This window comes from Typopeltis vanoorti, chromosome 8 (assembly GCF_054136105.1).
Source record: "Typopeltis vanoorti isolate ZY-2024b chromosome 8, IOZ_Tvanoo_1.0, whole genome shotgun sequence".
NCBI classification, from domain to species: Eukaryota; Metazoa; Arthropoda; class Arachnida; order Uropygi; family Thelyphonidae; genus Typopeltis; species Typopeltis vanoorti.
This window is the reverse complement of record NC_143556.1, coordinates 66,462,461-66,485,203: the sequence shown is the minus strand read 5'-3', so window position 1 is coordinate 66,485,203 and position 22,743 is coordinate 66,462,461. Positions and strand designations below refer to the sequence as shown.

Here is a 22,743-nt window from a genome sequence, read left to right as displayed (position 1 = left end):
GCGACTGTAATGAGGTGCGCTTTCCTTAACTGTCGTTTATAAAAACCCTTATCGATGATAAGGTCTCCAATCCCAGTGTTGAAATTGTAATCATACAGTATTAGTCACCGGATGAAATTCCGAGAACACGTTGCGGAATCACTTTGAAGATTACAGTTTAACCTGTTTGTTTAATCATTCAACAAGCAGATATTGCCTTCTTCGCTAAGTTCTTAAGAAAAACTTGACAAGTTACATCGTGTTTCGTTTACTTGATATAATCATTCAGAGAGTCATTAACACTGGCGAAGGAACTTGCACTCAGTTTTATTACCGATTCGATAGCTCTTCAGTTACGATTCGTGACATGATTAACATGCATTGCTCTCTGTGTTCAAGTATTGTTAAGCAAGTAAGTTTTCTTTTTTTATTATTATTTTGCTCTGATTTCCTTCCGAAAATACACTTCACCTGATAAAATAGGAAGCATAAAAAAATTAAATTATTTACCCGGAGGACTTCAAAGTACAGAAGGAGATCCTAAAATTTGGAGCGACAAACGTAAAGGCAATCTATCAATACTTACCTTTTGGGGTTTGGAATGAACCTGATAACCCCATAAGAGAAGTAGAAAGGCTTCTTTTCTTATCTTTCACCATCCATTCCCAAATGTCTTTCATTCTAGCTCTTAGATTGGAATTTTGTAGCTTCTGCCAGGGAATAAAAACCACAAATCCTGCATGGGATTTCTATGAAAAAAAAAAAAAAAAAAGGAAGTTCTGTAGCGTATTCAAAGATTTGCATTGTGTGTGTGTGTGGGGGGGGTAATCTCGGTAATATTTCATTACCAGGATTATTATATGGATATAGATATACTGTAATTGTTTACATTATCAATCGCAGCTGCGATTTTTAAATTAATCAAGATTAAGCAAAATTTTAAAAAATAAATCGATAACCCTCGCGCCACTTCAGCCTTATTGTCGCAAATTTAAATAATACGAAGGAATATTCCAATACGATGTCTAGATATTTCATCAATCTTCAAGTTGTGACGTCAAAACTTAGCAGTTCACCAATTCATGTTCTAATCAGTTCGACACTAATTTAAGTACAATTGCGGCCTTTTTGTTTTAATCCACGTAATTAAACTGCACGTTATCAAATTTACCTTTTATATTGGTTTATCGAAATACAATACTTTAAAATAGGTAATGTTACTCAAGTGCTCGAACTATTAAATCTGTGCTCTATCTTTTTAGTGTACTCGTATTCTATTATAACGATATAAATATCCTTCATAAAACGGGTGATGTAACTGCTATGGATGCACGACACACATCCAATTCAAAATACAGTAGAACTCGGTTATAACGATCACGGTTACAGCGAATTCACGTTTATAACGAATGATTTTGAAGGTATATTTGAATTACATTTGATTTAATGCATGTATTTCATGTTTATTACGAATTCGTTTCACGGGAATAACGAACGAATAATACACGTTAGTCGTTCCTTTACCATTTCGTACGTACGCATTTTCTAGGTGTGGAAAAATGTCGGGAGTCAAACGGAAAATTTTATCAGTTTCCGAAAAAGTAGGAATTATACGGGAGGTGAAAAGTGGCCAATCAAATCTGACAGTAGCAAAGAAGTATGGTTTGTCCCTATCTACAATATCAACAATTTGGAAGAATCGCTAGTTGACTCTGAAAGCTTTTGAAAACAATTGATCGAAGTGTAAAAAACTTAACCAACTCAAGTCATCAGAAAACTTGCCAAACAAACAAGATTTAAAAAGTGTAATAAACTGATTTTGACGAGGCACTTCTTTCCTGGTTTAAAGTGCAAAGAACCGCTGGCTTACCTATTAGCGGACCAATTTTGAAAGTTCAAGCCGAAAAATTTGCTGAACTTGGTTATAGCGATTTTAAATGCAACAATGGGTGGATTGATCGCTTTAAGAACAGAAACAATATTGTCTACGCAAAAGTAAGTGGCGAGGCGTTGTCCATTGACAAAAACGTTGTTTCTGACTGGATCAAGAATGTATGGCCGGACATCAAACGAAGGTATGGATACAACAACATTTATAATGCAGACGAAACAGGTTTTTTTTTTTATAATTTAAGCCCGATAAAACTTTCCAATTTAAAAACGAAAAGTGCATTAGCGGAAAACTTATCAAAATTAGACTCACAGTTTTAGTTTGTGCGAACATGACCGATAGCGATAAAGAAAGCTTCTTGTAATTGGAAAATCGGCAAAGCCTAGATGCTTTAAAAACAAAAAGAAACTATCCGTTGATTATACAGCGAATAAGAAGGCCTGGTGACATCTTCAATTTTCGAAAATGAAATTCACAAGTGGGATAAAAATTTTTGCAGTGAAAACCGGAAAATTTTGTTTTTGATAGACAACTGTCCTGCCCATCCTGTAGTGGCTAATTTAACAAACATAAAACTTTGTTTGTTTGTTTTTTTGCCACCGAATGTGACATCTGTCTTGCAACTACTTGATCAAGGCGTAATTAGATGTTTTTAATCCCATTTTCATCGTCTGTTAGTCTTGGAACTGATAGAATGCAGAGAAAAATCCGCGGAAAATGCTTATGCTTACGACTCGAAGATCAGTGTACTTCACGCAATACGTTTAATGAGTGATGCTTGGAATTTTGTGTTATCGTCTACGACACAAAACTGTTTTAAGAAAGCCAGTCTTGCGGAATACGAGTGCGAATCTGAAGAAGATGAAGAGGATAACTTACCGTCATTAGCATGGTTAAAAGCGCGAAACTTGAACAATTTTGAAACGTGCGCAGAGATTGATAATTTTATAGACATTGATAATGGCGTCGCAACTTCGGGTATACCGACAGACGCTGACATCTTAAAACAGATCTCTCATACGCCAGAAGAAGATAATAGTAGTAGTGACTCCGAGGAAGAAAATAGCAATGATGAGAAAATCGTTACCTGGTGTGAAGCAGAAAGTGCTTTACATATTTTAACAAGATTTATGGAATCGCGATCTGTAAGTTCAGACGACACATTCAAGCATCTTAGTGGTATAAGGAACAATTTCAAACATATTAAATATGCGTCTTGTGCAAAGCAAAGTACACTTGATGATTTTTTATGTAAAAACGTTAAGTTTTAAGAATAAATTTTTGTTCTTTATATGTATGTATGCACATGTTACCCAATATTATCCAATATTATCCAATATACATGTTACCCAATATTTACGTTACCCAATATACCTATGCTAAGAAAAATCTGAAAACATTTTTAATTCGCCCAAATTATGACCTTCTTGGATATAACGAATAATCTTGGTTATTACGAACAAATATATGCGGTCCCGTGGAATTGGTTATAACCGAGTTCTACTGTAGTTTGATAGGTGTCTCGCTTCCGTAAACTAACGTTTCTTCCCGAGTTGGTGTGTGTGTGTGGTGGGGGGGGGGAACACGAATATTACCTAATTTTTAGATCTAATGCACTTTTTCTTGTTAGTCAGCTTTTTTCTTTCTTTCTTTTTCAGTACTGGGAAGGCATACTTGATGCTGCCTATTTGAGTGGATAAAAAATCTTAGAACTGTCTCCCAAAGACCTCAAAACATTTTGTTAAAGATTTTAATATATATATATTTTTTAGATTAGAAACATTCTAATCGTTAATACGATTTTAAAAACAGTTAGAAAACTTGCCAAACAAACAAGATTTTGTTTGAAAATAATTGATTTTATATTTTGACTTAGTTTTAACTGTGTCGCTGTATATTTATTTCATCAGTGCGAGATAAACGAAATGGTCATGTTTCCATGGCAACAGTAGGTTCTTTGTTTGCACAAAATAATCTGTAAATATTTCCAATAAAAAAAAAAATTTTTTTTTCTTTATTAGTTTATTCTAAAAGTTTTCTAATTGCAAGCCAGTTAAGTTACATACACAACCAACTCAAGTCATTAATTACGTTGTTTGTGCTATTTGCCGCTAGGATTCTAGAGTGTTAACATCTAAAATCTCTCCTTTGGATGAGCATTGTCTGCAAATTCTAACATAATATAGCTATGGTATTTGAGTAAAATTTTCCTTAAAAAATTAACGCTCAGTGACATGAATGAGAGAATTAAATCTCAAGTGATCACTAAGGGGTGACTACCTCCCAAAGAGAAGGGAGAGAGGGATTTTCGTTCTTACGGAAGAAGTAAGATTAGTTAACATGTAATATATGAAGTTTTCGCTGAGCAGAACTACTTAGCGAAAATGCAGATTACTCAGATCAATCAACATAACATAACGTCTAATACTCATTAGCGATAATGATTCAGTGAAAATATTTGGCAATAAAGTACTATTTTTTGAACCTATTTCGCCCCATTTACATCGTAAAGAAACAAATGAGCTAAGAAACAGATTTTCTCTCTAAATACCCAAATGTGAATGCTTTCGAATTACACGAATTCTAGTGAATTTAAATAGCCCATCTAAAGTGGGAAATTAGGTTTTATTGATAATTTTTATTTAATAACCTAAGTTAAGAGTCCTTTTCCCACTTGTAGCAATGGTAATCTTGTATGCATTTCAAAGTGTATATGATACTTCGAAAAAAAAATCATAAGCGTGATGGAAAATTTACTTATTGGGACCGATAACTTATGTAGAGGGTTGATCGGTCGCAATAAAGTTTCTAGAAGTATTGTGTTGCGAAAACAATTATAAGAAACATACAGGTTAGATAAAGAGGAAATTATTTTCGTTCTTAAAAAATACAATAATTTTTAATTGCAAACTTTCAGCTCATCGTTTAAGTGTAATAGCAGATATACTCGGTGTAACTTCTTCACCTTAACCTGTTCCAGTCCTCAAAGTGGATCTCATCTATACCCAAATTCCATTCTTCCCCTTTTTTAAATATCCTAATTCCATTTTGACGTTATCGATAACTTTGTTTTCAGCACGTCTATCCTATTTTTTCATCTCTTGACGAATTTTAATTAAATTTTGCACGGGTGATTCAGATTATCATTATTCAGATTTTGATTTCTTGCTGTAATTAAACCAATGATTGGTTCCATCAGAAGAGGCTCTTGACTTCGTCACCCACATACCAGATTCAAATTTCAGTGTAAGCATGGAATTTTAATTTCGACTGTGATAAATGATTTGTCACTCTGTAAACATGTTTAGTATTAAATATTCGAGTACAAGATGAATATACTCAAACTAATTTTACTTTTAAAATTATTTATTTAAATTAAAATTTAATATTATTATTAAAATTATTTAAAATTATACTGAAGTAGCACTTGCATTATCACAATGTTTACTGTCATTTGAGATATTTTTTCCTGTTTAAATCTCGTCGTCCTTGTATGAAAATACACAGTTATGAAGTCCACCCTAGAGTGGTAGGAGAAGAAGGGAATGTTATAAATTTAATGAATATTTTCAGTCGATTGTGAAACTCAATAAAACCTTCTAAAAATATGAGCAAAAATTTGAGATCAAGAAAAAATTTATTTCAGCAACCTTTATTGGAATCATATACGAGAAAGTAATGTTTTTCTTTTTAATTTTCCAATCTATTGTTATTTAAACGTGTATACAGTGGAAATTCTTCCGGTTTTTTTCAATCAACATTTTATGACTTGCATTTTTTATTCTCGGCCACAGGTTTTAAAACTATAGTCCATAAGTGAAATGGGTTACGGAGCTTCTTTTCTATTTTTATCAATTTTACATATTTTTGTATGATTTGATTTAAAAAATAAATTTCGGATTAATGAAATCTAATTTTTAATAAACCAGAATTTTGGTTTATTATAAAGTTAATGGAGCCTGTTAGTTGGAGAACGGTACGCTAGCCGCTCGGCAACCAGGCCGGCAAACTGCTCCAGTTATCAGGGAATATCAGTACGCTGGTAAGTTGATCAACTCATTTATAGATTGGTGAACTAACAAACCGACGTTAGATTGAAGAGTCCTACACGTTCAACACTAAGAATAGTACTGACAGCGGACATGAAAGCTTAAAAAAACCCTTCATATTCTTATTTTTGCTGACTTAAACAATACAATATTAAATGATTAGAACGTTAGCCCCCCCCCCACATCTTCGCTATACCCCTGATCTTGGTTTCTAACTTGCAGACCTGAACATCTGGATGTCTGTGTGTTAAACTGATGGGAATGAATTACATGGCGACTGCTTTCCTACTGCGCGCGCGCACACACACACACACATCTACATTAATGGCTCAATATATTAACTGAAATCCACTCTTCCACGTGGTCCAAAAATACCAATAGGATTTATCGGGAAATAACTACTTCATAATCCCATGTGGTTGGCGAGTCAATGTACATTATACATTCCATGTGTATTATGCTGCACAATATGCTATCTGCACTACACCATTCACTACGTAGTACTTTCAGATACACAATATTTCTGACTGATTTTTTCCCGGTAGAAATAACTGTCACATCTGTATTAGACCGGGTAACTGACTTTCAGTTGAAGAAAAAAAACTCGCAAAGATTCTTGTCGCCCTAAAGACAATCGAACTCAAATCTTTTACATTTGAAAGGCTCATTGTCTCCTGATTTTGCGCTATGGAAATTTTAAACTATTTAAGTTTTATTATTTTTAGTTTTCGATTACTACAGAAATTAATGAAACCAGTGTCATTTTTTATAGTTTCATATTAGTTCTTAGTTTTAACGGATTTTCACATTTTTTAATACCCTGGAATAACACTTCGAGACTTGTGTTGGTTATCCCTGTTTTAGAGTGAACGAGATTTAGAGGCGCAAATATTTTCTAGTCTTTACTTGTATTATATGGTTTTCGTAGGGAGACTAAGAAATTTTTGAAGAAGTAATCGTACAAAACAAGTATGAAAATTAATTTGTACAAATTAATTTTCATACTTGTTTTGTACGATTTAACATTTTTCTATTTAGTTTTAATAATTACTCATTTATTGTATATTACTTTGGAATGTGATCACCCTCGTCCCAAATTTCGGTCTCCCAAATATTGCACATTTGTAGAAATAGCGAAGTATGTTTTCTTATGAAATATTGTTGTCATTTCTTTAATATTCATCATGCGTATCAAAGATTTAGGCCTAGCGTGGCCTGTTCCGGCCTTAGAAGTCATCATTGAATCGTTTAAGAGGACGTCCTGGTTTTCTTTTTCCTAATGGCTTGTACTTTAAGGCTTGTTTTGGTAATCTTTCTGTTTTTCATTCTTTGAACGTGTTCCATCCATTTATGTTTATATTTTTTAATTTTTTCTATTACTGGTTCTTGGTTAAATTCTTTCATAATTTCTTAGTTTATTTTGTGATCAAATAGAGTATACTTTGTAGTTTTTCTCATAAACTTCATTTCTGCTGTTATTAATATTTGTCTTTTTGTTTTATTGTCCAGATTTCACTTCCATACAACAAGATTGGTAGGGATAATGCATTGTATACTTTTAGTCTAGTTTGTTTTTGAACTAGGTTTGGTTTACATATAGACTTAACTACACCTGTTATTTTTAAATATTTTGCAGTTTTTACGTTTATATCTTTTTCATATGTGATCATACATCCTAGGTAGTTAAATGAATTCACCTGTTCAAAGATCTTGTTATCTATTACTATCTTAGTTCTTGTTGGATCTCGTCCTTTAAAGGCATAGTTTTTGATTTTTCTGTTGATATTATCATACCATAATCTTTAGCATTCTTTAATATTGTAGAGAAAAATTAGTCATTATTTTGTTTATCTTTTTTATTTATTTATATTTTGTTTATCTTTTTTATTTATTTATATTTTATTTATATTTATTTATTTTATTATTATTTTTTTTTTTTCAGTTTTAACTACATAAAAAAAATAGCTTTCATAGCTAGTCGTAATACAAAAATACCGACATTATGTGGGACATATTCTGTGGAGAAGAACTTTGGGTAAGTACAAATTCAGACTGATAACAGATTAGTAGTATTTTAATATCTGTGCAACAAATGGCGCTAAAATCAGATGCATGTCCGAGATTCCTCTCCTCCCCTATGGTAATGACTTACCATATACCCGGCAATATTGCAAAGCAAGTAAGTATTGCCAAGAAACGCACCTCGCATGGGCAAATGTTATTATATCGTAGCACTATAGGTCTAATATGGTTTCGTGCAAAATGGATAATTAGGCATAACATAAGCTGACACTACTTGAATTCAAAGTTCCATATTAAACGCTACATGTTTCAATAGGTTGATCTTGGATGTTTTGTGTTGAAGCTATGAAACTTGCACTTGGGAAATCTCGTGAAAAAAGCATTAGAATTGGGGTATAATTTTGTTTTTTCTCCACTCTTTTTCATGATATTATTAAGGTTTAGAAAACTTCTCTCTTTTGAAGCATATTACATCAGTGTCGACAACAAATAAACTATATTTTACTTACAAATCGCAACTATCTTCTCCTTTATCAAGATCATGCGTGCTATTCTGAAGAACAAAAAAAAAAAAAAAAATTGGAGATAAAATGTGCACTTGGCAGTTTTCCGAATGAAAAATTACTCTGTTATATATTCTTTCAATTATATAGATTGCCATTTGATTTTATAGGGACTATACCGCCTATATTTTTTTATAGCAACCATCATGGCTACAACCCTTGACTACGCATTGCACAGTTCCTTGTAGTCTATTACCATTTTCTTTATTCCTAAATCTTTGCTTTAATCTATCTCTATATTACCACTTAAATATATACTACAATTACTGTTCATTTTATAATATACGTAGTGTTACTTCCTTCTATCACTTGCATTGCTCTAAATATTTATATGCATTGTATTATTACTTGTACCACTTAGTCGTAATAAAAATGCTACTTCTAATTTTCCAAGAAATCTAAGAAGCAATTTAAGTTTTTAAAATTAAGCTATATATTAAAATTATGTTTAATTTTACTGTAGAACAAAGAAATTACTCAAAAAAAAAACCAACGGGGAAAGAAGCGTTGTCAAACACTCTTGACCACGCTAGTGGTTTGTCCAGACGTACCACACTCTTTGAGTAAAAGCATCTGTTAAATTCATTTTTTCGTCTCGGCCTAAATTGACGAGGATTGAAATGGGAAAAGATATGAAATGGCATTCTGAGTGTTATTCCCTCCGCCCTTGGTCTCTTAGTATTATCACTGCATGGAACGTGCTGCTGATTGTTATCCAAATAAGTAGTTTTTGAATGGAAAAAATATTTAATTGTCTGAGGTTGAAATCTTTACCTACAGGTTAAGACTGTTCCGATTATACTTAGTTTTCGGTTGACATTAATCACCATCGGAGGATCTCCGCTGCTGCTTGAAAATTGCATTCGAAGCATTGATATGAGACAAAGGAGAATGTAGATAAATGCCAAGCAGTATGACTTAGTATAGAATTTTAGTTTCTTTACATTTCTTTGTATATTTTTACATCTGATGATTTCGGCGTATTTCAAAGGAGAGAGACATAACTTTTTATTTATTTACAGATTTAGGTATACTTAAAAATGAACGATGGTATAGAATGTATGAAATGCATAAAACAAGCTAGCAGAATGAGCTTTCTATTATCTCTTTCCTTCAACTCTTCCACACCAGTCATTCGAGGTCATCTCTCTCCTATTAAAATGACCCCCTGCCTTATATTGAACTAAGAAAAAGAATGAAAGAACCTTCTATTGTGACACGCCACTTTATCATACTAGTCCATTATGTTGTTCAAAGTACTTATAAAGCTGACCTTTGTTTACTGTTGAAATGTTTATTTCTAGATTTCTAATCAGTCCACTTCAGTGTCAGCACTGAGAGGTGACTATTCTATTTACGATGTACAGGATGAACACAAATGATTTGCGCCGTTTCAAAACACACCAAAATTCACAAGAAATATTCATACAAAATTAAATTTACAAGTATTTTGGTACAATAGGGGAGTTTTTCTTTTAATTTTTATTTACTTTCCCCTGAAACCTAACTAAATTTATCCATTGGTTCTATGAGTAGGTAAGTGCATAGTGAAGTTACAGGTTATTTACTTTTCGATATTTTTCTTTTGGTATCTGTTTTTTATTCGTTGTTATCAAAAATGAATGGATAGGTTTCCTCTACGTTGTGAATTCAGTTTCGAGTGTTTAGGACACCTTCGAGAGACCGGCTACTCTACCAATCCTTCCATCAATAGCATGCTCTTCATACATGATCTCGAAGCCTTAGAATTCATCAAGATCGGGAGAGTCAAGTTGCAGTGCTGAGATAAGTCCTCGAAGATCCACCGAGGTATAAAATGAACGATTCTGAGAAAATATCCTCAGCTCCTATAAACTGTTGTAAAGCACTGAAAGAGTGCAAGTTATGAAATTTCCTTATTACATGGCCATCTTGGTGAAGATAAACTTGTCGGAAATTCTTATTTAAAAGACATGCAAACCATCGAGCAAGAGAATAACTTAGTCACTTTAGTGAATGACAACTTTAGTCATTCAGCTTTTGAGCCGATTGTAACAACTTTTACACACTCGTCTCTCTCTCTCTCTCTCTCTCTCTCTCTGTACGTATGTATGTTTAATGAGATGGTGTTGAGTCAAAACTGCACAATGATGCTTCTATCTGGCAAATGCCAAAAGATTATTATATATGTGTGTGTATGTATTTAAATACACAACATTTATAAAAGCTATCACTTATTCTGTATTTTTATTTGTTTTAAGCTCGTGAAATAAAATATGCATAATAATAAAAATTACAGTATTTGTATTTAATACACAATTTTCCTTCTAATTAGCTAACGATTGTAAATAGTGTTTTTCAACTTTGTCCAGAATATCAAGATTTCTTAATAAAGCTCTGTTTCGGGAAAAAATGTACACATAAACACACGCACTCATTTTCACATTATTTGACAGTTGTTATTGAACTATCGTGATAAGAAATAATGACACCATTTCAGCACTAATATCAACGAATTTAAAATAGTCATAACCACTGTTCCAAACAAGGTGTAGATATTTTTAAGGGATCTGAACTGCACGTTAAATATCCAGGGAAACGTAGAACAGGATACCAGTCCACGATTCCTGACATTTTCGACGTGACCCACACAGGGTTTAGTTTAAAACTTGATAGCCAGGCCTATTAAAATATTAATCATGGTTCGCCATACCCCTGATGTACAACATACTGATCCACACTAATTTTGTATAAATGTAATGAATTTTCTTCCAATCTTCATTCGGTTTACTTTAATATATGTGCTTGATTTAAATCAACCAATACATTATGTGAGTATCCGCTATACCGAATGATATACAGTATTTATTAGAGGGGACAGCCGGGTTTGTGCATAAACTAAGCAAGCTACAGTTTAAAGATGCTTCACATCATTACAAAAGCCTCTAACAAAGCTGATAAACGTAAAATTTATTTACTTAGTAGAGGGGCTTCTTAAAAGTTGCAGCTTAGGGCCACAACAATCTTAAACCAGCTCTGTGGTCAGCATTTTTTTTTTTATTTCATTCAAAAACTGAGAAGCAGACAAGATATTAGCAGGAAAGAAAGAATGAAGCGTTTTAAAAACATTTACGATACAACGCACTTTTTTTTTCTTTATGTACTGTATTTTCCTACGATGAGTGCCGACTCCTGAAGGAGTCGGCACTCATCGTAGACTTCCATTCAGGGTGTAATAATAATTTTAACACAGGCGGTGGGTCCCTATGAGATGACATGAAACCTTCACTAATTTCCGCTTGCAGCATTACTCTTAGATTTCGACAAGAATAGTTTCATATGTTGAAATATTTAATTTTTTTAATGTCAAAGTCAAATATTTGGTGCTAAATAAAATATAGAACTCGCTATTTCTATTAAACATTTTTTTCCCAGTCTACAAACACCTGTGTGATTGCTTTTATCCACGTCGTGTTGTCATTATTTTTACTACAATGGACGATGGCCTTCCCATTGCTCTTTGTCTCAATTCAATCGTATTTCAGTAACCTGGGCCAAATATAGTACAGTTTTTAAATAGTCTTAAGAGGATGCAAAAAAAATAATAATAAAATAAATAACAATAGTTTGCAATTTTGTGTGGGCGCATGTGTGTAATGGAAGAAAAAAAAACATTGCGAACTTCTGCTTCAATAGCATTTCATTGTGTAAGTCACTTTACGATAGCTATTTAAAAATTAAAAGAATATTAGATGATTTGAAGTGATTTAAGATTTCTTTTTCTCTGTTAGGACCATCAGTTAAGCTGGAATACAACAAATCCTGAATTTTCTCAGTGTTTCCAGAAAACCATTTTGGTGTGGATTCCAAGTGCCTTTCTGTTTCTTTTCGCTCCTATTGAAATTTACTTTAATCTTTATACCGTCAAGATTCGTAATCTTCCATGGAATGCTGCAAATATCGTTAAGATTGTAAGTATGCCTTAATATTTTAAGTAGGGGAATTAGCAGAATTACCCGTGGCTAATGTCATCGGGGAAACTAACTTCTTTTCTCTTGGCAAGCGAGTACAGTTTCAGTGGAGGAATATCCAAGAATACTATTGCCAGGTTATTGGTCATTTCTCTCCCAGAAGTTTCGATTATAAGCAACCTTTTATTGTGTAATAGTCAAATTTCACACTAATATTCATAATAAGGTCTTGTTTTCTTTTTTGCTGTAAGAGACCTGTTGTAGTTTATAGGATATTGATATAAAATTATATCTATTTTACAACTATTAAGCTATATTGTATCCGATGTTTTTTATAGAATTTATAAGTTTATTTTGAAGAATATAGTCATCTTTCATATCCTGAAACAGGTAAACCGAACAGAACAAACACGCATTTAATAGATATGATACAGTGGCCTCATCAGGAAGCTTAGTTCCTTCTGACGTAATTCACAACGACGAATCGATTTCCATCTTTCATAAAATTTCTTTCCATCATGATTTAATTCCGGATGTTTCATTTGGATACTTCCAAATGATGGGTAGTGCGTTAATATTTCTTATAGTAAAAACAAACTTAAAATATTTTGATATGTGAGACGTTTGTAAACATGACTACCGAAATATCAGTTTGCTTTATCGTAATCGTTAATTGACGTTACTCTAATAGTCTTCTGCTGAATTAGAAATCAAATTATTCGCAATAAAAAAAAAGTATCAAAATACCGTATTTTTTGTCTTATAAGACGCACCATTGTATTGGATGTATCGCATTTTTCATGTCGAATTTTTGGGAAAAAAAAAATATTCTTCGTTGTATAAGACGTACGAATTATGCATCATATTTTTCATGTAAATATTAATTTTTTTACTTTAAATTTTAATACATGTATTATTCGTTTATTAGATGAACAATTATTCTTAAAAATCATTAAAAATCTAACATATAATAATGCACGCATGCATAAATTATTTATCTTTTGTAAATCTAAAATACCATGATGGCGACCCTGTAAAATCGATGTTATTTCTTTGTTGCCAATAATTTTGCTGGTAGAATAATTTTTGTAGATACGCAGCAACCCGATCGTCTTTAATCCGTTATCCAAGTGTTTAATTCATTTTTAATTTCTGGCAATTTTCCCGGTTTTCCAAGATTGTTTTTTTAGAATTTGCTTCTATTAATTGCTGTTCTTGTTTCCTCCAAGTTCGTACCATTTTTTTCTGTAGGCGGAGACCCAAAGTGCCGCTATGCGCCTTATTGCCATTCTTTCTTTATAAAGAAACATGTGAAACTCTACTTCATTCTCCTAACCTAAACAGATCGGACGGCTTACGTCTATCCCCTTTATGGGAGATAGTACTTTACAAATCAGCTAATCTTTCCTAACTTTTTATTGTATTGATTTTTTTAGGAAATTTATTGACTTTTTAGTTACCTTACACCAGCTACTTAGGTGGCGCTTTTGGAATTGTCAATTATTGTTTAATTTGAGCTTAATGTACTGAAGATGCCTGTGACACACAGGCGAAAATTATACTATTAAATAATCTTTGTACGTGAGTTTTTTCCGTTATTAATTTTGTATCGTTAAAAAAAAATTCTTTCTTGCGTACTCACAACTAAACCGATCACGCATTACCTTGCCGACAAGCGATGATGCACCGTAACTGCGCATGCATAAAAAAATATATATATATCGGTTTAAAATGCACCAGTTTATAAGAGGAATCCTGATTTTCAGATCTATTTTAGATACAAAAAAAAAAAAAACGCGTCTTACAAAGCAAAAAATACAGTGGTACTTTGAGATACGAGTGCCCCAACATACGAGTTTCTTGAGATACGAACCGTCACTAGGTCGATTTTTTGCCTTGAGTTACGAGCCAGAATTTGAGATACGAGCCTGCTTCGGTGACGTCACAACCACCACTCTGCTCAGATTCCCGAGTCTTGCGCGTCGTTCAGTTCACATGTTTACCTCACCGTAGAAGCATTTCTGTCGTGTTGAGTTTTTTTTTTTTTTTTTTTTTTTTTTTAAGGTGAGTGTAAAGAACAGTGGTGAAAAAAGGTGATTTCGTCACTTTCATCCGCAGGGCGGACGAAAGCGTGGCAAAAAAGAAAAAAAAACTAGTGAAGAAGAAAATTAAGTTAAGCAAAAGTGAAGTGAGAGAAAAAATTAATACCATACACTAATCGCTCCGCCAACATCTGTTTATTTCTTTAGATTCTCTTTTACATGTATGTATGTATTTGGTTTTATTTTGTTTGTATACAATATTTGTTCATTATAAATACATTATTATAAAAAAATTGGAGTGGTTTTTTTTTGGGGCTGGTACGAATTAATCTCATTTTAATTAATTTCAATGGGGAAAATTGACTTGAGATACGAGCATTTTGACTTACGAGCTCTGAATTAAACTCGTATCTCAAGGTACCACTGTACTGTATAACATAATTCTCAACAATCGATGACTCAAGAGGTTAAAAACAAATTTTATTGTTCGATTTTACAAATAAAATAGCTGATCCTAGTGTATTTTTACATTAAATCCTAAACATTTTTGCAAGTTTTAAAGCAGTCCATACCCTGGTAAATTATAGTTAATTTTAATGTAATTTAAATGGTTCAAGTATATCGCAGAGATTTGGTAACATCATCGCTGTTGTCATTTTAAACAAATCTAGTGTTAATAGCTGTTAACATTAGAAATAATAATAGAATTATAAACAAAAAAATAATTATTGGAGAAAAAAAATCTCTTAAATGTCAATGAACCGAACCGTTATTACGATGTTTCTATAGAATTTACTCAAACATCAAAAGAGATTTTTTTTATATCCCATCAAAAACCACATACCATTTGCAGTTGACCGTTGCTTCGGAGACCAAGATAAGAAATATTTAATGGGTTTTATGTGCAAACCGCCTACTTTAATGGCTTCATATCTAACGTTTATGTATACATTTGTCAGTGCTCATGATAGTGATAAACTGGATGACTGCTGTTTTTTCTTCATAGCTATCAGGGTTCCCTTCAGAAAAATCTAAAGATTATCCATATTTATCACATGGATATTCAATACAATAAAACATTTTGTCCATTGTGCTGATCATCTTGTTCCAGTGCCACCCGAGATGTAAAATATCAAAACCTAGTCTTAGTAAAACAGAACTTGAAGGATTTAGTTTGCAATTAGAACACAATTGAAATAGTAAATGTCAACGAAAATTGTTAATTGGTTCCAGATTACAAAGCTGGATTTACTGGAAAGTATACAGATATTGAACCATTTTCATAATCATGAAAAGACGTTTGTCCAATGTATGGAAGAAAAACCTCAGCTATTAATGTTATATAAAATGGGTGTTAGCTAGATTTTTTACTTGGAGAGTGGTGAATGAGTGGAATAAGCTGCCAGAGTCTGTTGTGGGTGCTACGACCGTGAATGAGTTCAAGGCCAGGTATGATAGATACTGTGTGAATGCCGAATAGTTGTTCTTGACGTGATGTTAGGGCCTCCCTCGATGAGTCTGTAGACTCCTTAAAGTTGCCCGGAATAATAATAACACTAAAAGAAAATTCTTAGCTAAAAGACATTCAGTTTCCTCTCATATTATTTTATGAATTTCACTTCTATTTTTGGTTGGATTGAGCCACCCGGACGGGACTGGATTCTCTATCGACAGGAGGAAGATCCCATGTTGGAGGAGGAGGAGAGTGAGAGCGTTCTATCTCCACATGAGATCGGCTAGCTCATCATTAGCTAAAAACCATTTAAAGTTGCTGTCCTACTAAACAGAATTTTAATTCAAGTCTTTCTAATGGAAGAACATATATCACGATGGAGCTCGAGGCTCCTTGTAATGTTTGTTTTGCATGACATACATATGTAAGTATGAATTCTAAAAACTAAATTTTGAAATTTAAAAAAATACATTCAGAGGCACGTATTTCTATGTGGAAACCAAAAAAAAGTTTGATTTTGTGATTCACTGCTCGATTACACTAAGGAAAATTGGAATTTAGATTAATGGTCGGGGTATGAAGAAAAGGAGGCGGGGTAAATTTTCCATTCTTATCTGATATTGAAGGTTTCTTTTTCATTTTTATTTCTTAATTCTGTTAGTGAATTCCATCGTATTCCGCTTGTGCATTCGTTTCCAGTATTCTCATAATGTAAGTTTTTAATAAAACGTGTTTATATATATATATATATATATATATATATATATATATATAATTAAAGTCCACTTTAAGTATAGCTTGCCGCAACATTTCGGTAACTAATGTCAATGATTTTTACTGAAAAAGTTCAAATCCATCCTTAAGGAATGGATAGATGTTTGTTAGTCAACTCTTCCCAGGCTGGTATGACTTCTTGAGTTGATAAGACATCCTTTTAAATGCCACTTTTATTCTTCAATTTTTATTTCATTTGTTTATTCCGTTACAGCTGAAATAAGCTTAATACTCGTATCACTTGTAGCATTTAGCAACACTCCCTCTTTCTATCCAAAACTTCATTCATGTTGATTTCTTACAAATATATATATATATATATTGTGTGTGTGACATCTAAATTATAGAAGTCACGAAAAGAAAGGTAGAATGCAAAACTTCGTGCATATGCCTTTCTTTTAAATTCTCATCATCATGAGACGGGAAAGAGAATAATTCGATGAAATTCTGGTAACACATTTAGAGCAGAAATGAAGTTAGTCCCTCCCAAAAATATCAAGTGGTTTAGGAATGACTGCTTTTGCTTCATCTTCTCGTTTAATTTGTTGTGACATCATGGATATAATTATGATTATTCGCGTTCACAAAAAAAACTAAAGTTGAGCTATTTAACACAACTATTTTCTGTTACGATGATATAAGTTAAGTACCAACTATACATTCGGAATTTTAAGAAATCAGTTAAAATTCTAGTTAGGAAAACATTTCGCCATGATTTTAAAATGTAGACACTAAGGAGGGGGGGGGGGATTGGTAGCAACTTACTTTGATTGTTTCTCATTTTTCTTTTATTTTGCAGGTTGTTGGCCTTGCGTTAGTAGTACTCAGTACTACTCAACTGGGATATATGATATACCGCGATCGACACCTGCATCATGCCATCCTTCCAATGGATTACCATGTCCCTGCTGTTCATCTTGGAACGTATGTAAGTTGCATCCATTAATTAAAGAGCATTAATTATGTATGTACACCTGACAGTCACTACTGTGATCCTTTGGTAACAAAAGCCAGAACTGTTCCTGCATTAAGCGTGGCTCATGTTAAATCAGTTCAAAATGTTTTAGTAGTTTAATTCAGAGGTTAATGTTTGCTTGTTTTTCTTCTTCTCACTCTCAATATAGCAACGTATGATCCAAAACAATCCATTCTCCAAACCCACAAATATCCCACGTGTAGCTCAGGTCTTTGAACAATCTTCCTGCGCTGTTGATTATAAGTGTGTTGATTTTATTTAATAATTAAAAATATTATTATAAGAAATAAATAAAATTAGAAGAAATAAATTAGATCATACATTTAAATGAATTGGTTTTCCTTCCTAGAGATAAATAAATTCTAATTACATTCAACTTATCTTATTCTTGTACAAATTCTCCAAAGACGTTCTCTGACTATCATACTTAATTGAAATGCATTTCGCATTAATTACGAGCAAAGTGAATTAGCACAATTTTGTGTGTAAACATTCGCTCGGTGAAGTTGCATGTATACGGAGTATTTTTCTTAGTTAAAAATAAATATTTTAAGATTCCCAGAGTATAAAAAAAGAATCTTAAATCTAATTTGTTTTTTCTTAACTAAGAAAGATACTCTGTACTCGTATGTTGAAAGAATGGACAGTTCAAGACTACCCAAAAAAGGCACTCTGATACCACCCAGTTGGTGGACAAAAAATTCACGGACGATCAAAGAAAAGGTGGAACGACCGGAATAGACCACTGGAGCTAAATCTCCGAAAGAATGAAGATATTCTGTATACAGCAAAATACATGCAAAATGTATGCGCACACACCTTCTTTCTCTTCTGTTTGGAAAATTAAGCATCCTTAGCATCTATCTAAATAGATGCACATGATACTTAATTTCATATTTATATTCAGATATTGAGTTTATGGATTCACAAAGATAAAAATCCAGTGGAATCTTAATTAGCTGAACTTTCGAAAATTCGACGGTGTTTCTTTGCTCTATTCAATCATATGTGAAAATTCATTGTTAGACTCTCATCACGATGGACATGGGATGGTGCCCCATCTCCTACATCTGAAGGGCTAGTACAAGGTGCATCTAGGTACTCAGCAACTCCATTTCGTTAAATAAAAATGGTACTAAATATACTTGGAGGATACACACCACACTGTAGTCCTAAAAAATTCATGGCATCTTTGCCATTTAATGTTTTGTATTCTATAGTGTTTACAGTTATAGTTAACAGTAGTTACGGTTAAGGTAGTTCATAGTAGTACAATGGAGCTTAACGGTGGTACTGCTGTGAACTACCATTAAACTAACAGTGGTTTTTTTCCGACCTGCACATTTCACAAACCATTCCTCTTTGTTCGGCTGACTTTTGAAACCATCCATGAAACTCCGACATTCTTCGGTCATGGCATACAACATCGAGATGTATGGTTTAGCTTGGTTTCCGCTGAGCAGATCTCAATATTCACTGTACCTTTTGATAAATTCAGAAGAAGCCAAGAACATCATTAAGGTCTGTTTACCCAGAATCTTCGATGTATTCTTGTTTGTTTTCACGTTGCAAATTCACCTTGCCATTTTTTCTCCACACACATTCCCAATTTTCAGTATATCATTTCAAAACGTTTCTTTCATTTTTTTTGAACGGGTGCGCCATTTTGTGTTAGTGGGACTGATAACAGAGTAACTGTACCTTGCAAATATGCATTCGGTGTTAATTTACATATAAAACATATAACATTCCATTAGTTTCACATAAAGTATATCCGAATGAAAAATTGATACTTTAAAAACTGTATAAAAATGTAATTGTTAAATGATGGTCTTTTAATAATTAAACCTTAATGAAGGTTTTGTTTACTGTTTTAGATGCTTGCAACGTCCTTGATTATAGCTGGTAAACGCAGGGGTGTACGATCATCTGGTATCCTGTTTATATTTTGGGTACTTCAGGTAGTGACTCAGACGGTACCTTATGCATTCATCATAAAAAGGCTCCAGAAAGAGGTAAGCAAGTGTGAATGAGAGAGAAATAGAATTCATCAAACTTTGTGCTATTTTGCTCATTTTGTAAATCGGCGTTGTTTCCTACTATAGTTCTGGTCAAACACAATTTTTTTTTTTTTTCCCTCCACTAAGGATCCTATTTAGAAACCGTTATTTCGCTGTTGAATTTTCTTAAATACTATTTTTATTGCTAGACAAAGAGTAATTAACACACAATTGAAATAATTTGTATATTAAGCTACACCTGATATAAAGGCTTACCTAATCTTGTTATATAGGTTCTTTTTATTCATATATTTTCGGGAAGTTATAGGAAAAGACTGGATTGAAGAAACGGGTTTTGTCTAATAATGAAGAAAATATAGGAAATAGTAGTTGATAGGGGTGGGAGTAGAACTATCCTCAGATGCTTCCATAATTAGATCGAGCAGGCAGCTAGACCTGCATCTTCTTTTATATTTTATTAACTTCCCTTCATAATTACATGCATTATCTCAGTCTTTCACCTCTTATATAGCTTTCTATGAAGTTGCCATTGACAACCGGGAATTTCTATAAAACATGACCAGCTAAGCGTTTATGCCAATTGAATGAGGTAGATTGGCTACTCTGCTTCTTCTGTATAACTATTTGAATAAAGGATAAAATGTAAAGCTAATGTGTGCATCATTATGGTATAATGATAGATTATAATACCAATGAAATAAAATGAATAGCAATAAAATATTCTTTAGCCTCTTTTCTATCCCCTGCTGGACATAGACCTTTCCCCTTTTCAATTCTTTCTATATTTAATATCAACCATCTCTGGTTAAACCTCTGATATGAGATGCGACCTTTCTTTCTCTTAGTATCATCGGGTGCTTAACTTTGTACATCTTTTGTCTGTAATGCTAATACGGCAGCTCACCTCCATTTACATGCTCTACAATACTTCCCAGTATCCTCTACTGTATTTCTCTAATTCGATTATTTTTAATTCTATCTCTCTTTTTATGTGCCGCATTCTTCCTATGTTTTAATTGTTGTTCATATTTCCGTAAGCAAACACTGGAATAATGCATATATTAGCGTTCTTTTTAAACATACAAGCAAATCTCTTAACAGTCGATGTTTAATAACAGCAAAAAAAAAAGCGTTGTTTCCTCGTGTGATTCTTCTCTTTATTTCCGTAACATGTGAAAAGATATATTAATGGTAATTATTGTGCTTTTCACACATTGTTATGCTAGAGCAATTGGAAGGACGACGGGGCATGTCGTTCTAGACTTGACAAGATTTGAACTAGGTTAGGTTAGGTTAGGATTTGATGACAAGATTTGAACTAGGTTCAAATCTTGTCAAGATTTGAACTTAATAAATCTTAATTAATAAAACTTGACAAGATTTGAACTAGGTTCAAATCTTGTCAAGAGTGAGAAATCTTTTTTATAAATCTTTTCAGGTTTTCATTAAGATTATCTGATAATTTCAGTTTAATTTGATCTGAATTTGGCATCAATTTTTTCCACCTGCTTGCTTCGTCAAGGTCATTCAGCACTTCCGGCTGGTTCTTTCAATCCCTAAATTACTACAACACTTCAGCCTCGACCATAGATGGCAACACCATTGGCACGATTTTTTTTTCCCCTAAGTTGGTACATTTGTCATAAGCATCCATGTGAAATTGCAAGTCATTCTATCAAGTAGTTTGTTTTATACAGCTATCTGACACAAAATATATTGCTGAGTTCTTTCAGGTTTTCAGAATTTCCTATTAATATGAGTAAAATGACGGGAATCAAGGTACGTTTTGTTGTAGGTTGGTCCACCGCTGCTATTGAATGGATGATAGGAAGTGGCATTCAGAAACATAATTCATAATTTAATTCAGAAACATAATTTTAAAGCCGCCGTAGCGCAATTGGAAGAATAGCGGAACATTGCGCCCTTCGATTGGAAAAGACCTGTATTCGATTCGCGTCGTGGCGAGGGGAAATTCTTATTTGGGGTTTTTCAGTTGAAGGTGAGTTAGCCGATCTCGTACGGTGGTAGCAGGGTTTTTCTCCTGGAAACTCAGGTTTTTCATCCCGCGTACAGACAAATCGACCTTCAGAACACACGCAATTTACAGACAAAAAATACTGTTGTTGGTGATGGGCGATAGATGGCGGTGATAGTAGTAGTGTTCGTAGTTGGAGAATTAGCATAGTAGTGGAGAAGGCGAGATGTATTTAGCGAAATAGAGCAGTGTGCCCTCCCACGATGAGTCCTTGGATTCCCTGGAGATGTCACGTAATAATAATATTAATTCTACTTAAACATCAAACAAAGGAAAAATAGTCGTTGTTGCGTTTATTGCATTTATTTCTGTGTTCTGACGGAAAGACAGAAACCTGTCCTTCAATGTTGGTGATTTGTACCTTTTTATATTTTGTGTTTTAGTGTTATAGTTTAATAACATCGCTTTAAGGTGTTCTCGGAAAATGCGTAAGCACGTATTGAGATATTTTGTCCATATGCATACAAGTTATTTTTAGGATTCTAGTTGGACTGATTTAATTCAAATTTAATATTTGCAATCACTCCAAAAATTTGTCCGAACAGTTGTTTTAATCGGACAATTTGCATGGAGTCGAAGGGACGGGGGGGGGGGTTGAAACTATATGACGGATAGCTCCGCTCTCTGGTTGAATAGAATACAACAAACCATGGGATTAGGATCTGGACAAGATGCGATGCCGACATGGTTCATTTTGTTTCAATCAGCGAATTTTTATCGACAAAATGATTCAAACTGATAATTTCCCGGCTCGATGGAGTTTAATTTGTCATTCAAGGTCTATTAAAAATTCTTGAATCATTTAAATGTTCGTTTTAATAGCACTTGTGTGGCCAAATAATTTGTCTAAATTATGTTCCGAAGATATTTCTGTGTTCTACTTTTAATATAAAACAACGATTTAATCGAAGTTTATTTTTATTTTTTTTAGAAGATTAGGTGACATCAGTGGTGCTGGCAATTATCACTCTTAAAATAGTTGAATATT

General features: G+C 33.2%; 1 protein-coding gene across 3 annotated transcripts in view; it reads left to right on the top strand.

The window, feature by feature from the left end:
- Positions 1–22,743, top strand: part of LOC150104066 (multidrug resistance-associated protein 1-like) — a 359,631-nt gene that overhangs the window by 40,941 nt on the left and 295,947 nt on the right. Inside the window, exons 1-5 of one of the 3 annotated variants that reach the window (XM_090397254.1) lie at positions 368–391; positions 7,862–7,954; positions 12,275–12,454; positions 17,523–17,651; positions 19,577–19,714. In XM_090397254.1, the coding sequence (XP_090253380.1) occupies positions 7,922–7,954; positions 12,275–12,454; positions 17,523–17,651; positions 19,577–19,714 (480 nt within the window). In that variant the 5' untranslated portion in view covers positions 368–391; positions 7,862–7,921. Of the gene's footprint in view, positions 1–367; positions 392–7,861; positions 7,955–12,274; positions 12,455–14,590; positions 14,718–17,522; positions 17,652–19,576; positions 19,715–22,743 lie in introns of those variants that run through there. The other 2 variants (XM_090397253.1, XM_090397255.1) reach the window with 2 other exon arrangements.